At 39.7% G+C, this 18343-nt stretch overlaps 1 protein-coding gene across 1 annotated transcript in view; it reads right to left on the reverse strand.

The window, feature by feature from the left end:
- Positions 1-15072: 15072 nt before the first annotated feature.
- grid1b (glutamate receptor, ionotropic, delta 1b) overlaps positions 15073-18343 on the reverse strand; it is a 408742-nt gene continuing 405471 nt past the window's right edge. The window contains exon 16 of the mRNA XM_055176548.2: positions 15073-17227. Within this exon, the coding sequence (XP_055032523.2) occupies positions 16808-17227 (420 nt within the window). The 3' untranslated portion in view covers positions 15073-16807. The remainder of the gene's footprint in view (positions 17228-18343) is intronic.

Genomic DNA, 18343 nt, shown 5'->3' on the forward strand with positions numbered 1-18343 from the left:
AAAGACAAACCAGCCAACTGAAAAATATGGAATCCAAGCCTGGATTTCTTTCTCCGAATGGATTCAGTTGTACCGCATGCTGGTGATGGATCTGTGTGGCACAAGGCCACAGTGAATGATAATTAATGACAGTCTTTACATCATTCCAGCCGTGCACACTTGGCCTTTTGACGATGTCCATACATCAGCTCTGTCAAGGTGATTAATATTGCAATGTTTGTCGCAGAATCTAAACCACATTGATACACACACATGAATGCATGGCTATGTAATTACAACAAATCTTGTTCTTTGGGTCGATACATGACCAAAATCATGTGCTAAGCATACTGCTTTTAGAGTGCTTATACTTCACCTTAAAAACATTCATCAGTCTGAGTGTGCACCAACATTAAGTATGCAAAAAAGACATTACTGTGAATACAAAGGCAATTTATGCAAACGACATCCATCTTCCAGATGTCTACTGTAAATTGCCACACTCATAAAGAATTATGGCAACATATAATGGCCAGGTTTACTTAACATTTAAAGTAATTTAGGTTTATATGAAAATGAGCGTGCAAATATGTGTGAACAGACTTCGGTGTACACTTCTGTATATGTAACCACTTTTGATGGCAATATAATCTGAGCATCTTGATCTTACTATTGTATGGATTGCAACGTAGCAAAATGTATTCTCATGAATTTTTCTTTAACTTTCTTTCCAGTGAGACATTAAATTATACCTTATATTTATAAGTGATGTATGCTACTGTAATTCTGTGTGTACATTGTGAATTCACGAAAATTCTTAACCCTATGTATCATCACATCATCCCACACCATTTGTACTGGAGACATAAGCCGCGTTTCCATTGACTGGATTGGTACCATGTAGCTCGACTCGTCTCGCCTTACTTGGACTTAGTCGGCTTTTCCTCATTCGTTATATTTGCGCTGCCTACTGCCGTGACATACAAAAGTGGGAGCAACAGAGCATCGATGGAATGCAGTGTTTCCCATACATTCATTTATTTGTATCAGTCCGAAACAAAATCTAAATTGACCACCACATATAGAGGAAGTGTGTGTGGCGGCACGCACTGCAAGTCTGTGGAAACACTGGTGTTCTGTTCCTGATTCTCTGTCACCGTCTGGACTTTATTTATCATTATATTTTTTCACTAGTTCGCCTGCACATTCAGGTCTTAATGATTAATGGCAAACGAACTTGGCTTGGTGTTCTCGAAGGGAGCTCTGAACCTTCAGAGAGAGCGAACCTGAGGCTGGGGCTCGAGCCCCAAGTTCAACCCCCTGCAACAGAACTCGTGGTGCTCTTCTGGATCCCTGTCTCTGTCTCGGTCGTCCGAGACGCTTCACCTTGGTAAAGTTGGGTCCAAGTCCACCTTTGTCGAGTATGTGTCAAGACCAAGTCCTTAAACATCAAGTCCGAGTCCAAAAGGGTCCGAGTTGGACTCAAGTCCGAGTTCTTAAAGGCAGAGTCCAAGTCGAGTCCACCCGAGTCCAGAAAGTAATTAAATTGAAAAAGATACAAAATGTGTATTGTAAATTGTTACTTTCTGTTAATACTTTAACCTTTCAAACCATTAAACCAATGGCAATATAAAAATGTAATAAAAATACCTCTATTGCATCTTGTCATTGCCATTGAACATTTTTATTTTATGTCAACTAGTTTCCTATCAAAAATGATTTCGAAGAAAAGAAAGGGATATAGAGGTATCTTCTTTTAACCAGATGTCTTGCAAATAAATTCTCTATGATTTTCGTAAGCAAAACAAATTATTGCTGACCTTGAGGACATCGTGCTAGCCACGCATTTATGTGTGTGAGGTGTGTGTTCGTCTGCACGTATGATGCGACTGGCTGCTGCCTGCCAGTGTGTAGACAGTGAGACATTAATTAATTTCTCATCTCAAGTTTATGCTGGTTTTATTGTTACACATGACGCGGACTCGACTGTACTCAGGATATTTTCAGAGTCCAAAATGTCCAGTGCGTGACAAGTCCGAGTTCATTCAAAATTGGACTTGAGTCCGGACTCGAGTCCATGTTGAAGTTCCAGTACCCCAACTCTACACCTTGGCCCTCCAGAGTCTCGGCTTCCCCATGGCTCTCTGTCTGGTCAGCTTCACCTTGGACTTCACCTGCTAAGTCTCCATCATGTCGAGTATCGTGTCTCAACCATGCCCCATCCACTCTTGGGGCACAACCTGGCTGGTATCTGGACTTAAATCAGCCTCTCCCTGATTTTTTAACATTTTACATCTCACCTGGCTTGGCAGGGTTACCAGATTTGTGTAACAATAAGATCCAAAAGACCCTTCCCAAATACCAAAATTTTACTTAAAATTAAATAATCTCATTTCACTGTTGAAAAAGTTGGGAAAAAAGCTTTTTTCAGATGAACAAAATCCTTTCACATTTAACTTGTGAAAAAAAAACATAATCCATGTCAACAGTTTTAACGGTTTTTTTTTTTTTTTATTCCATGGTAACATCGCAGACTTGGCAAAACTGGTGTACATCTCGCCTTGGACAACTCCAATATGGAGAATCATTTGAATATAGCATCCTGTAGAAACAGCTGCTAATGATGCATTTATATCTATGCTTAAATCCTTTAGAACACCCTAGCAACTGCATAACATCAATATCAATTCACATCTTTAGAGGTATGCTAGCTTAAAAGGATTGCATGAGTGTTTTTCAATTACTGTACTTTCCACAGAGCAAATGTTGGAGTTCGTGTGAATTTAGACCTTGTAAAGAATTGTTAAAGTCTTATTTTTTTTCATCAGAACCAATAAAAAAGAAATATTGAAAAAATATTGTAATCTTCAAAAAACACCTGGCTTCAAATGTCATTTAGCCCTGCTGTAGTGCTGCATCTGTGCTATCAATCTAGTGATATTAAAAGAAACTTACCTGAAAGCACAAGTTACTTGTATTACTATTGAAAAAATGTAATAGAAGATAGATAATCTGCATGCCTTAAAGACCTAACAGTGTTGATTCAAACGACTACGCCAACCAATTGTCCCCATAAAGATAGGAATACCAGTGTTTTTGTGACCTTGTGGGACATTTTGATGTCCCCATGAGGAAACATGCTTATAAATCAAACAGAATTATGTTTATTGAGAATGTGAAGTAGTAGAAGGGTTTCTGTGATGGTTGGGGTTAGGGACTGGGGTAGGTAAGGGGAATAGAATATACATTTTGTGTGGTATAAAATGCATTACGTCTATGGAATGTCCCCACAAAACATGTAAACCAGAATGTGTGTGTGTGTGTGTGTGTGTGTGTGTGTGTTTCTATTTAATATTCAGTAATAGAAACAGAAGCAGACATGGTGTGATGCTCCAAGCATGTGGCTGTCCACAAACCTTTAAAAATTGCCTTTCACTGCTCTCTGCCAAATGGCCATTCTAGCTTCCTTCTGTCTCAAACCTAGACAAATATTGATCGACCAAATTACTTCTCAAGGTCGGTTCCATGCTTAAGCCTCGTTGTCTGAGACAAGGGTGCTGGACGGCTCTTGTCACTTGTGCTACATGCTAGTTGGTTACACACTGGGGCTGTACAGGCCAAATCACACATGCCTGAGGTACAAGATGACCAGCAGTAATGGAACATGTCTTAATTTAATGTTCTTGTTGACCCTTTCTGTCCTTATATTCACATTTCAAGCTTTTGTAAAAGGAATATTCTGTCATTGTTTACTCCCAATCATGGTGTCCAGACCCATTTGCTGTGATTTAACAAGGTTTTTACCATGTCTATGCCTGTCAAGAAGAGCCATAAAAACTATTTGAAAGCTTTTTTCCCAGAATACTCCTACATGGTTGCAGAAGTAAGAAAAGTGAGTCAAACAAGTGGTATGGAATATTTGTATTTGCAGAAACACAATTTAAAGGTCATTATATCTTACTATGGAGACAGCACGGTTAATCTCATGAAACAAATTTTTTATCAAACATATTGCATTACATTTGTTATGTTGTATTTACAAAATAAATAATTGCAGTTGAAAAGCATTAAGTGGCCGATCACACAGAACACATATTGGGAGTGGGATCCATCTTTTTTAACACTGTTTATGTGTGCCGAACACAGTTCCACATGAAGTCAAACAAACCAAATGTATAGCCTACTGTATATGAGGTTCAACCTGCCAAAGTAGCAAGTGTAGCATGCTAATGGTCAGTGCTTCACATCTAAATTTATGAATGAAAGTGGGAAATGTGTCACAAAACGATGCTGTTACGCATTCTCACACTATTTTAAGTGGGTAGATACGTGACACATGACACAGTTTTTACCTAACTTATTACAAATGGTCTTATACAGTATGGGTCAATAGTTTGGAATTACTGGGACTGAAATGTTTACCACATTTTTACCACATATTTTTTGTTAAATCAACTCAGATTGATGTCAACTTACTATTATTTATCTTGACTAGAGATGAGTTGTTATTACTAATAAAATATAGTTGAAAAAAGTCAGCTATATGTTATAAGTTGTAGCAGCTCATCTCTTGTCAAGATAAATAATAGTAAGTTGACATGAATCTGAGTTGATTCAACAAAAAATTAAGGCGTGTTTATCCTGTTATTCCTCTACCGAGAATCCGAAACACATAATCGATTCTGATGTTCGGGCCAGATTATCATCTAATGTGTGACCTTCCGATGTGATCACAAGCAAATTGGGCCGCCCCGATTATATCAAATGTCTTTGATATTTAGAATTATAAATTGGGATGATAACATCACTATTTTCAAAATAACCAATGACAGACGGAGGTGAATGACAGACCCTTTGAAATAGCAAGATATGGGTCCAGTAGACAGCAAGACTGAGAAACGGGTTGTGGATATGAGAAAATGACATTACTGCCTGAAAAACATGTCCGTAAAAACCCAATCGTTGCCTTAAAAACAAAAGATGAGAAATATTTACAAATCAGGCAATCGCGGTGCGAAAATGCCACCAAGTGACCTATCGCCGGCAACACACTTCCCCTTTGGCTATATTTGACAAATATGCAGCACAAACGCAAAGGAGAAGCAGAGAAAGTGAGCGAATAGAAAAAAAACCTTGTCACAGACGTGGCGATTTGCTGCAAAATCTCATACGTATTTGCCAAGGGAGCAGGTCAGTCAAGTTACCAGTAAAAGCACGCATCCATCTTTATATTGCTGATTGCATGTTTTCCGAACGCATCAGGCAGATAATTTATTTGCATTTTCAATAAGTCCTGCTGTTTTTATGCAAACCACAGTGAAACACCAAGGCTGATATCTGAAGTTTATCATTTATAAAACTTTGTTTTTGTAAAAAACTGTTTATTATTTATTAAACTATGTATTTGTAAAAAAACTGTACCCTAGAACATTTAAATAAGCATTGGATTATAAAATATAAGGCACAGTGAATCTTTCAGATAATGAATTTCAAGTGTACTCAGATGAAGTTAAAATAATGCAATACAATTCAATCTAATTCAATTCAATCTGTAGCCAGTGGAGAGAGATGAAGAGGGGCATCACATGAGCTCTTTTAGGCTCCTGGAAGATAAGCCAAGCTGTTATGATCTGAACCAATTGGAGTGGTTTGATTGCCCATGCAGGAAGATCAGCAATAGGAGCATTGCTGTAGTCCAGACTAGAGATTACAAAGGGCTGGATAAGGAGTTGTGCAGCATGCTCAGTAAGGCAGTGCCTGATCTTTCTGATTTTACATAACGTTAAATGGCATGGTCGTGTTGTCTGTACAATGTGACCAGTGAAGCACAGCTTGTCATCAACGATTACTTCAAGGTTTCAGGCTGTTTTGGATTGTGTAATGGTTGTATTGCCAAGTAGAATAGTGAGGTCATGTTGTATCGTGGCGTGTGTCAGAAATACAAGCGCACCATCTTAGCTAGGTTCAACTGGAGGTGGTGCTTTTTCATCAAGCTGAGATGTCTCGTAGACAGGCTGTAATGCATGCTATGTGGTAAATATAGGTGTGATCAGCAAAACAGTGGTAGGAGAAGCCATACGCCATATGATAGGTCCTAAAGATGCTGTGTAGATTCAGAAAATTAGTGGTCCAAGCAGTGTTCCCTGAGGGACACCATTGACCATATGTTGAGCTGTGGACAATGCACCCTTCCATGTACCGTGAGGGGTATCTGTGATTCTTGATTAGCTCCAATCAATCATTTATTGGCTGAAATCAGTACCTTGATGTCAAGGCTCTGTGAGAACCAGCGATGGTGAGGCGAAGGAGGTTGAATGAAGAGGAAATGAATAGGGCAGCACATCTTGCTCTTTTGTGAAGTTCGGCCACATGCTCCACTACCTTAAGGTTCCCTGGCCTCAGACCCTGCATCATGAAGGTCTCTTTGTCCCATTGTGTCCCTAAGCAAGACACTCAACCCCTAGTTGCTCCAGAGATGTGTGACCTCTGACATATACAGCAATTGTAGGTCACAATTATAGGTCGTTGGGTGTTTTAGGGACGCAAGGGGGGATGCTAGTGTTACCAACCGGAGTGGGCCACTAATGCACCTCCTTAAGTTCCACCTCGAGGAGGTCCCCAAAAGCACCCCAATGACCAAGCAACGAAACCAGATAAGTAAATTTAAAACAAACTTTATTTAAATTAATTAAAATAAGAGTGGGAAGGGGAAAGGGGAATTTAAAATAATGTCTAATGGGTTCCTTCTTTCTTGCAGGGGAGGAGAGGGCCAGGGGCAAAGGGCATAGACACCCACAGAGCGGGAGACGAGGACAGAGCTCCTTCGTCCGATGGTAAGTATCCGTTCTCCCTGGGGTTCTAATCCTCAGTTCTCCTTTTGTTTGTAGTTGACGCATGGCGCCCTCCTCTTCTCCTGGAGGCAGAGAGGAGACACACAATTACTGGACTGAAAGTACCCTATCAAGGGATGGCTCCGTGGTTCCAAATAGGGCATCCTTGTTTCTCCTTGGCAACTTCCCGTAGACGGGATAAATGTCCTGAAATGCAGGACCCTACGGACACAATGGATCTGGTCAGGTGAGTATTAACGTCAGTTCTGTAGCGGGAATAACTTATCTCTCGTGCTCCCTCTTTCCACAGTGAGCTGGGGGACGTCTCCCCGTCTACAGATCCTCGGCCTGTGCAACTCATCCCGGAGGCCCCTACAGTCACAGGTGAGAGAAAGGTTAATGTGATCTTACTTGGCTGCTGTACTCTACCCCCAACACTGGGCGATGAACCCCAGATGGACAGGGCGGTCGTATTAGTGACAACTTTGCTTCTCGTTTCAGGTATACGGGGCCGTCACGGAATCGTGCTGGATGCGGACGACTCTGGACTCAACTCAGGTAAGGTCCTGTGGTACTGGGGCACAGCTCCAATTCTGCAAGGTATTTACAGGTAAGTTAGCTTCAATCGAATGGAGTTTTATGATTCACTAGGCGCCTGTTCCGGACTCACAAGACCCTTCAGGTAAGTGTAACTTTTAGCTTAAATCTGGTAGAGGCTCTATAGTTTGCTGGGCGTGCTATTCTGGAATCACAGGCTCTTTGGGTAAGTGTAGCTCTTAGCTTAAATCTGGTGAGGCTCTTTGTTTCACTGGGCGTGCTATTTTGGACTCACAGGCTCTTCGGGTAAGTATAGCTCTTAGCTTAGACCTGTTAAGGCTCTTTGTTTCACTGGGTGTGCTATTCCGGACTCACAGGCTCTTCAGGTAAGTATACCTCTTAGCTTAAATCTGGTAAGACTCTTTGTTTCGCTGGGCGTGCTATTTTGGACTCACAGGCTCTTCGGGTAAGTATAGCTCTTAGCTTAAATCTGGTGAGGCTCTTTGTTTCACTGGGCGTGCTATTCTGGACCCACAGGCTCTTCGGGTAAGTATAACTTTTAACTTGAACCTTGATCACACTTGAGGGCTTCACCTTCGAATGGTAGAATATAGTAGAAAGAGACCATACGTCACCTGGACTGGATACAAGGGCTAGGGCAGCCGGTCTTTACTCACTTCCCACTGTCGCTAGTTGGACCAAGCACGGCCGGTGTCGTTCTGAGATGGGAGCGTAGAGGGAACCGCAGACTTTGTCCATGCGGCTTGTTGAATACGTCCGCTTCCCGTCCCTTCCCAGGGCCGATGAGGCACCTAAATCAGTGGAGCAGATGGCTGGACTTTCTCTCCAATACCGTACAAACACACGACAGTTAGTTTGGGGGTAACAGTTGCCCTTCTCCCTTTACTTCAGTATGACTTCTCTTACAATACTTCAGTCGCTATACTCACGCAACTTCCTTTTGAGCCTGGACACGCAGGCGGGGGTTGTAGGAAAATAGTTCCACAATGGTAGTTTTGCCACAGCAGTCCCGAAACCACCCACAGTGCTTTTGCTGGACCTAGAAGCAGGTATAGGCGACAGGAGACACGGCACAACACTGCAACACTTCAGGTGCACACACGTCAATAAAGCACACTCACCCACAGCAATCCACACTCTTTCGTGATTGGTAAGGCCAATATTTTCACACTTGGTCCAGTTCCACACTGGGGGAGATGTTGAGGTCACTGCCAAGGCTGGTGGTATGGATGTCGTCGGTCCCCACACAATAGTCTGCGTGTCCTGCCGTTCCCTGGCTCACCCACCGGTTTCGTCCTCAACGGTGGGGCCACTAAACAAGGACAACACTCCACACAAGAGGTAACTCTCCGTTATACTAAGATGTTAGCGAAGGTAAACAAACTGTTTGTACTCACAACCTCCGCCACATTTATCTCACTGCCTCCGTATTATTTTCCTTCTTCCCGCAGCCCACAGTACTCCAATAATCCTGGCTTGAGATTCGCTTCCTATGCAGCTTTTTTAAAGATCACATGCACACACGGGTAAATAACTGCCCCTTCAAACATAGTTTCATCTCCAAACCTGTTGCAATGGTGTAACACCAAATCTTCGTTGCTTTAGCGAATCCTTCCTGCGGTTTCTACCCGTTTGCCTCGTCCTCACAACACATTGCACAGCTTCGCCCACAGCGCCGCTTTCCAACCATCCAATGAACAACTTCCTGTGTTACACATGCTTCCTTTATACTTCACACCTCATGTGAACTGTCCAGTCAGCATTCGCCACCTCATCTTGCGCACCTGATGTGTATTTCCCTTGATTTCGTTGCCGGGGGTTACCCGGAAGTGCCGATGTTTTCGGAAATCCGTCCGGGCGGAACGTTTTTCCTGCCGCTTTTAGTTCCGCCCTCTTAGTCACTCGTGACACAAGCGTAAAGGACAAATAAATGGTTGAGGTATTGCTCAACTCGCAGCATCATACCATAACCATTTTATTTTAATAAACACTAAGTCTATTATGGTGAAAAAGCTGCATGTAGTGCTTGTGTTTATACGTTCAGAAAATGGTTTGTTCCATGATTTTGTAACTTCGGCTGGTGAAAAAGGAAGGATAAAGGAAGTCCCTGACATTGAGGTTGGACCAGTTTCTTTAGAAACCTCTCGTCTAATTTGCTGGCTGTTCTTGTTTGAGGTTTCTCAGCCGGCCATTCAAAACTTAATCTCTTTGCATGAGTCACAATCTTTAATAACTATACACAACTGGGGGAGAGAGATGACATTTTTCCCAAATCCCCCGCATCAATACTCACAACATCTAGCTCCTCGGAGATCAAATATTGCTTTAGGCTCCCGGTCGGGGACGAAGAAGCCTCAGTGCAGGCTTCCGAATCCTCGCAGAGAACGTTGAATAAAACCAGCAAGAGTGGTTTGACCTCCCTATTTATACCTTCCGGTTCTGCCGTCATGCGTGACATGATCTCCCAGCGCTATAAGAGGCAAGATAGTTCCACACATAATTTAGGCATGTACACGCTGATTGCGTTCCCCATAGTTTTATTTTGATGACATCGCATTAAATTCCCTCGAAAGGAAACAAATATGGTTAGTATAATTAGAAAGTGAAAGCAGAAGGAAATGTATGTGTACTCAAGTGCCTTGTTGTTGTTTTTCATAGGTGGAGTCAGGCATGTTCAGGCCCAGGTCTTTACAAGTCTAGCTATGTCTTAACACAAGGAAGACTTCACACACAGTGTGATGCTTCCTCCGACTCAGCAGAGACACTGTTTCAATGCGTGCTTGATTACACTTAAGCAGTCAGTAGGGTGACCACTTGTCCCGCTCTGCATTGTACTCCACAGTATTTTAAACCTTTGTCCCACACATTGCATATTAGGAAAAAAGTTCCACATGTTATCAGTGTTGGTTTTCAATTGTCACAGTTTCTCCACTATTTAACAGTGATACATTAAAATAAACAATCCCACTCACAAACGTATAGGTGCATTCTGCCGTAAGAACCAACAGGCAGATTGTATCAGAGTACACCAAGAGCGAGTGATTTCCGTTGAATGATTTCTAAAATCATTATCGCTGTACTTTGATGGTTCTTGTGGCAAAGCATGAAGCCAAACACCCAAATAAACACGTCCTTCTGGAAGTACTGTAAGTACTGGTACACTGTATAAAGTGAAAATTTGGATCAACTTGAAAAATTACTGCAATTATTACATCCTAAAAAAAGTTTTTTTTTTCAAATAAATTTTTTCCCTTTTTCACTTAAAAGGCTAACATTTCACAAGACTTTTATAGATTTCAAATAAATCTTTGGTGTCCTCAGAGTATGTACCGTACTTTCCGGACTATACGCCGCACCAGAGCATAAGCTGCATCATTCAAAAATGCATCATTAAGTAATGTTGTCTCTTGCCTCATAAATGTCAAAATTAATTCATACTGAATTACAAGGCGCACCTGACTATAAGAAGCAGAAAACTTATAGACTGAAAAATACGGTATGTGCAGTTCTATAGCTCAAAATATCATATTCATGTGCCGTTTTTGGGTGTGTCCCTTAAAATGCAAATGAGCTGATCTCTGCACTAAATGGCAGTGCTGTGGTTGGATAGTGCAGATTAATGGATGGTATTATTATAAGAAGATCAACTTTTGACATCACAAGGGGAGCCTACATTTTCTAGGTTGATAGAAGCACTGGGGACCCCGTTATAGCACTTGAACATGGAACAAGTCAGATATCATGATATGTCCCCTTTAAAGTATTTTTAACTAAAAAAAATTGGTAAAACAGTTTCAGTTGATCCAGCTTTTCACTTTTTACAGTGTATGAGCTAAAAGGCAGAATACAAATGTTATTATCATACATTATATTACAGTTTTAGTTGTAATTTAAATTTTAATGTAATGTCCCACATTGTCCCACGAAAACCAAATTTTGTCATATTCACCCTAGCAATCTGTCAACAAGTAAATTAAATAACCAAAACAAGCAAAATTATTGTTAAATAACCCCAGGTAAAAGTCTAGGTAAACAAGGTATAGAGCAGACGTACGCACTACTGCAGTCTTCTCCTGTGTTACTAATCACAATGTCTGGCTCTGCTACTTGGAGGCCTGAGGTGGTAAAATATATGTACAAGTTTTCTAGGACAAATTGCACAGTTTCCAGAGAATGACCCATAAATAAAGTCAGCAGAATTCTGGGAATTTGTTATAAACTATTCACCCGCAGAGCACATCTGCTCTCTAATGTAATGGATGAAGCCAGGTTAATGCATGCATTTGATGTGAGAGCAGGAAACATTCTAAAGCCTGACAGCAAGATATCTTGTAGAGTTGTCTCTCTTTGTCGACCTGCCTCAAAGGTGCTTAGTCTTCAAAGTAAAATGTTTTTCATTTCTCAGTGTTCTTTCAAGGCATTTTGTGAATTTACTCATGGCAACACTGGAGTCCCTGACACATGGAACAATCAGTATAAAGATGTTTTCTTGTAAGTCAGCTGTATGATCTATTTTTTTAAATTATTATTAGTTTAAATTATGGTGACAGGTGGAGACCATGGAGGATGGAGAACCGCTTACACTTGTTACCTGTTTAACTACAAACAAAAAACATTCAGGATCTCTAAGGTGAGAAAGATCACTGTGTAGTCACAAGAATGCCTTACCTGAGCCTCCTGTGGGTCATAAATTGTCTCACTTGTGATGATCTTGCTTTAGTGATTAAACTTACCACAACTAATGTGCAAGAAATACAATATATATATATTTTTTTTTCAAAACTTTTTATTGAGGTTGAAGACTTAATATATATATTGTCAGGAGTATCTATTGTGTATCTATTTTGTTTTGCCTGTATCTACTTTATTGATTGTAAAAATGACGACACCTGTGCATGTGCATTTTACAAAACACCAAAGAGCACAGTATCAGCTAAAAATCTTCTTCACTGTTTCACTGCAGAAAAAAATTACTACATTTTGGATGGCTTGAAAGTTAGGTTTGAGAATTACAAAATGTTTAAATATAACACCTAATCCAAACTTGGTAGTTTGTCTTCTTTAAATTCACCTATGGTGTTTGGAACTTATACATTATATTTTCTTATCTGAATTTCCAGGTCAAAGGTTATACCAATCATTAACATTCACAAGCAGCAGAATCTTCTTTCCAGTCTTCACCTTCGCATGGAATAGAAGTCATTGAGTTATCGTCCCTTTAGGATGTTCCATAGAATCTATGGCATAGATGCTTTGTGGTGTTTCAAAAGATTCAGTCCATGAATCGATTTAGATTGTGGCAAATCCATTTGACCAATGCAAACCAATAATCAATGAGTCTAATAGATTCTAAACTGTCTAAATATGTTTGCCAAAAAATTATTAAGGAAATGTTTCCTATGTCAATAAATGGCAATCTCCATCATCAGACATGAGGCCCAGCACCAGAATAGCATAACTGGGGGGGGGGGGCTCCACACTATACCTTATTGTCACTGATTTCCTTCTCCTTTTCATTTATTTATTAATTAATTTATTAAGGTTTCCTATATTATTGCTAGTATTATGCTGGTTTCACACCGCAAGCGTGAGCAGCACGTGATGAGAGCGCTTGCCGTGCGTGTCCATTGTGCTTTCACACCGGCTGTGCTTTCACACAGCGCATACTGTGCAGTTTAATAATAACAGTATAACAATCTAAAGTTCACATTACTTTATTTTACAGGCATTTATGAGCAAAAAGTCTTCAATATGCTTTTTGAAGGTCAGTTTAATTTATATAAGTGTGATTTGTTTAATCCACATATAATCATAAGCATAAGATTTAGATTTATAATTTAGATCTAAGTTTCTCTGAAGATTATTAAAATAGATGAGGATTAATTTAGTGCTGGGCAGAGAGTGAATGAGAGCGCACTCTTCTGGCAACAGTGTGTTTTTAAATATTTCATTGCTTTATGTTAAATTACTCAAAGTCATGACTGTTTAAAACACACTTGGCATTACATTCATAATTTTATGGTAAAATGACACTTTTTTGCGTCAATCTATGAGCATTTAAACCATTAACAATTACTTGAACGTGAGCAGCGCAGCAAAAATAGAGCAGACAGCGAAGCAGCACTGCTGCTTTAGCGACACTCCTGCAACATGTTCATGTGAATGCTCTAACTTGTTAAAATGGGTGCTGAAAAAACATGCGCTGCTCACGCTTGCGGTGTGAAACCGGTGTTAGGCCTATACACATTCGACATTCACTATTAAACTAACTAAACTACATTTCTACAAAACTGTTGTTGCTTTGTGAACAGTAATAAGCAACACTTTTGAGAACAATTAAACTAATTGTTGGGAAAGTGATATCTTTAATCATTTTTAAGTACATCAATCTGGTAAAAAATATTGTTTCGTTACGAAGTTATAACCATTTATGTCTAAAATATACATGAATGTAACTTGCAATTTTCTGCCATTTCAGTTGTAACTTTTTAACATGACGCCAATAGAGTATTTTGTTCAGAAGCTATTGTATTGTTTTCCTACCTTTGTTTCAAGTCAATCGGAATAACCCTCGCGGAGAAATATTCGCACGTGTTTTTTGCACTATTTATTGTGCAGGACTAAGCGTAAGGTGAAACATGGCATGTTTGGACTCAGCAACGATTTAGGACTCCAAGAAAACAAGTCGCATGACTTCAGGGCTTGACCCCTAACAACAAATACAGTAACACCAATATAAAAAATATAACAAAATCAAAAATGAGAACTATATTGTATGGCGGAAGAGCACTTGCAGCACTTCGACCTAACATCATCACTCCTGACTACTCACCCTCTCGCTCAAACATCACTCAATATTACTGCACCCGAGGTCGAAGTGCTTATTATTTATTACGTTTTATTTTGTGCCACTATACTTACTCGTGTAACTACTTATGTAACAGTCTTTAAATAGGAAACATGGAAGTGTTTGGTGGTTTCTAAATTCATCCTGTTTGGATCCTAAGGAATGAATGGGGCTAGGCTAAATGCTAACACATTCACGACGCGCTGTTCAAAGATTCAGTGCACGCACGGAAAAAAGATTTGTATGTATTTATTTGTCTAAGTTGAGGTAAGAACATAGTAAAATATTGAAAAACAGTGGTGTTTTCCTTTAAAGACATATTCTTGCAATGCTTGCAGGCTGCTCCCTTAAGAGCAGTCCTAGCATGCTTCGCTCCCAAACAGACCACACATAACTTGTGTGTATCCTCACTCGTATTGAAACGTGGGCAAGGATAAACACACGTTCTAAATGGATTCTTGCTCATATTTGGAAGCTAACTAGACAAATAAACTGAGACTAATATGCTAATATAACATAGCTAATATGCTATGTTAACACTTCCCTTATATACCTTCCAGTTCCGCCATCACTTGTAATATCATCTATCCACGCCTTTATAAAGACTTTGTATAGTTGTAAAAACATTTCAAGTGAGCGCACAATGCTGGCATGTTCTCAAAGTATTATTTTGTGATGCAGCGTGGAGTTCCCTTAAAAGGGAACTTAAAACAGCTTTCAAAAATAAGAAAAAAACACGGTCACAAATGTGACCGGTGGGATTAAACGGGTTAACAAGCGTCCCATACTGGCATCAACGCACATCAATGCTCCTTCAAATTATAATCATAAAATTACTCAAGCATCAATCAAACCATGTAAACCATGTTTCTTTATTAAAGATTAAGAAACTCCAAGCAGCATATTCATAAATAAAATAAGAGTCTCCCTCAGATGTAATGTTACAGACTATGCTATGATACGATATATTTTCTTGGATATTGGGCATTTTCATTAAAAACAAAGGGGAATATGCGTAAGGCAGTGAAGACACAACCCTACAAATTACACAGGACATCCTTACCACCCGCTGTCGGCACCTCAAAGCCACAGGTTGTTACACAGTGTAATATATCACTTTGGTTCACATTAGTAACTACTCTGACTTGTACAAAATATACAGAATACAACCTTGAATAGTGACTGACAAGCATGTGCAAGGTGAAATCGCTTCGGAAACTGGTCAATGTGCTCCAAAAATGTCTTTTCCGTCGTGATTCAGGGAACGTTAAGCAGTCAAACAGGAAAACACAGGTAGCTGTAAATGGGGTGAATATACTGTATAAGGTCATTCTGGTTAAAGTCACAACAAAACACATCTGAGATTCATAATCAGTCTGAACCTCCTGAAAATTTTTAGAAAGACTGTAAAAAAGTTCAATTGTACAGTAAAAAATAGTCTTATAGATGTGTTTGGATTATTTAGAATTGCCTGTTAAGAATTTGGATACACCAATAACACCCTTACAAATATCAACCATGTTTTTATCTTTTGTTGTTACCATGTTTTTTGTGTATTTATTACCTTTAGCAAAACCATGGTTTTACTACAGTAACAATGATTTGTATTGATTGAACCATATAAGCATTTGGAGTAAAACCATGGCAACTTATGTTTTAATTAGAAATAAAGATATCACATAAAGATATGTAATTATGAAAAGCATTAACTACAAGTTTTTTATTATCTGTGTGAAGTGAGTGTATTACAGTAAAACTGAATTGTTGAATGAATATCAGAGAAACAACGTTATTACAGCTCTTTCACAAACAATACCCATTTGACAGAACAAATCTCCTTGATTTGCAAGAATTGAAAGTGACATAGTTCTTGTATGTTTCAAGCATACAGTTGTTCTCTCTGGGCTGGTTGTGCTCACACATTGATGATGTCACCAGACAAAAAAAATATGAAACTCAAAAACTTGGTTCAGTGCTGTTGTTTCGACTGAGATGTTTTAGTTATATAAGCTACAACTTTTATTTTTAATTATTTTTGCTCAGCATCAACTTAATGCAAACACATAATCTTTATCAGTAAACCAAAGAACGGAAAATGAGGCAAAATGGTGAATTGTGGATGTTTATGACTGTAAAAGGGGCACATGATTATCAGCTTCCAGGTTTCAACAGCAATGTATGACTATCTAGTAACAAATTGTGGAGAGACATCTTTTATTTCGGCACTTAGAAAACAATCACAATGAATTTAAGTCTTTACCCATAGAGAACAAAATTCACAAAGCCATTCAAACAGTCGTTTTTGAATTCTTTTTATATGTCCTTTTTTGTTTTTCATTAGATTTTGTAACTTGACTTCAAAAATTGTGAATATTCAAAATACACTTTTTACTTACTTTGCTCTTTCAGTATTTACAAATATGTACAGGAAAAAATGATTTTTCGTGTTTGTTTTTCGTAATAAAAATCTCTACGTACGTTCTTTTTTATGCTTTTTACACATTTCAAACTTTTACAGTTGCCCAAGCTCCACCCCCACCTCCTGGTCATCCTCTGAAAAGCAAGTGTGAGGCTGCCCATAATGACGAGTGCCTTAGATGGATGTACTATGAGTGGGATCAATAGCTTCTGGGATGGGTCCTCTTGGTACCGACTGGTAGGACATTGGCATGGGCGTCTTGGGACTCTGTCGGAATAGGCCCCCGTTGGGAGCCCTGTGTTTGCATTGGATGGAGGGCAAGGTGGAGCTGCTGAGAGGAAGAGGCAGGGTCCTGCCAGGACCCTGGGCCAGTGTCCGGCCCACCCCATGTGCTTGCTCCGGAATGAAGGTGCTCACAGACAGTCCCTTGCCCGGGTAGTCTCGCACAGCTTCCCGCTGCTGGCTGGGCGGCATGCTGCCGATGTCCAGGGCAGAGATCTCGATAGATGGTGCGGGGATCTGCTTGTGTGCCATGTCCTCGTCCATAAGACTGTTCATACGCCGATGCACCTGTTCCAGGTTTACCTCCTTGTCCTAGAGAAGGGCAGAGAAGGGGAGGACAGAGAGGCTGAGACCTGGTGTTCCTAGACGCTATCCATGCAAGTAAGGTTTATTTTAGTAAATTCAGGGTGTGCTCTAAAGGGGCTCGACTACAAGTTGATGTTTGAAAAAGGAATGTATAGAATGTGCACCTTGAAATCAAATTTGGCCAGGGGGCATATAAAATAATCATGCATGAAAAGGCCAACGTGGAAATTTCGTGAATTCCCGTTATTCACAAAGTTGTACATGTGCTCATCCTCTAGCCTGTTTGTTTTCTCTTGGCATAGTTGCACTTTGCAATTTACCACAATCATATAATTTATGCAAACAGTCTGTGCATTAAATAATTAGTGCTGGAGCCAAACTCCATACAAAAAATAATGCATTGCCCTTGATGCATTACTTTACAAACATTCTTTGTGCAAATATGTGAATACAAATGTTTTAGCTATGCAAGACAGATTTATTATGTTGCATTCCGAATGTGGCCATTTATATATTATTAAAATCCCCATGGAATCAAGAAGGACAATTTGAAAGATTGTGTTTGAAAGCTCACAAACTTCTGTTAACGGGGACTTTAAAAAAAAACATGGTGCACTCTAACTATTGTATTATCATGCTAGATAACAGCTTGGACAAGTTAAATACAAGAATGAACGCTTCCCATGTGCTGGCCAAGCATTCGGGTCTGCTTTTGCTATCAAAGTTGTTTCTTCTTCCTTTAGTCCTGATAGTGTAACATCACTGTTCTTAGTGTTTTATCTTGAATACTTATGAAAAACCAGAGGAAAACTGATTCATCAAAGTGTCAAATACAGGCACAAGATAACCCACTGTCCCAAGAATGTATGCCCCTGGGGGTCTTACACATAAGAGTCCCAAACTGTATGCGCATGGAAAACAACATTTCTGTTGTTGACAGTATCAGTGTAAATTAATGCTGCTATGAAAGCAGACATTGCTTTTTAAACCTAAAACCTGTGTGTGTAACTTTTTAAGTTAGCATCAACCCCAAATGTTTTGGTTGACTGTTTTAGATATAAACATGTGTAATACGTTTTTAAATATTAAGTACTGCTTTAAAATACTGTGGTTCATGTGACT

Source organism: Misgurnus anguillicaudatus, chromosome 4 (genome assembly GCF_027580225.2).
Source record: "Misgurnus anguillicaudatus chromosome 4, ASM2758022v2, whole genome shotgun sequence".
NCBI classification, from domain to species: Eukaryota; Metazoa; Chordata; class Actinopteri; order Cypriniformes; family Cobitidae; genus Misgurnus; species Misgurnus anguillicaudatus.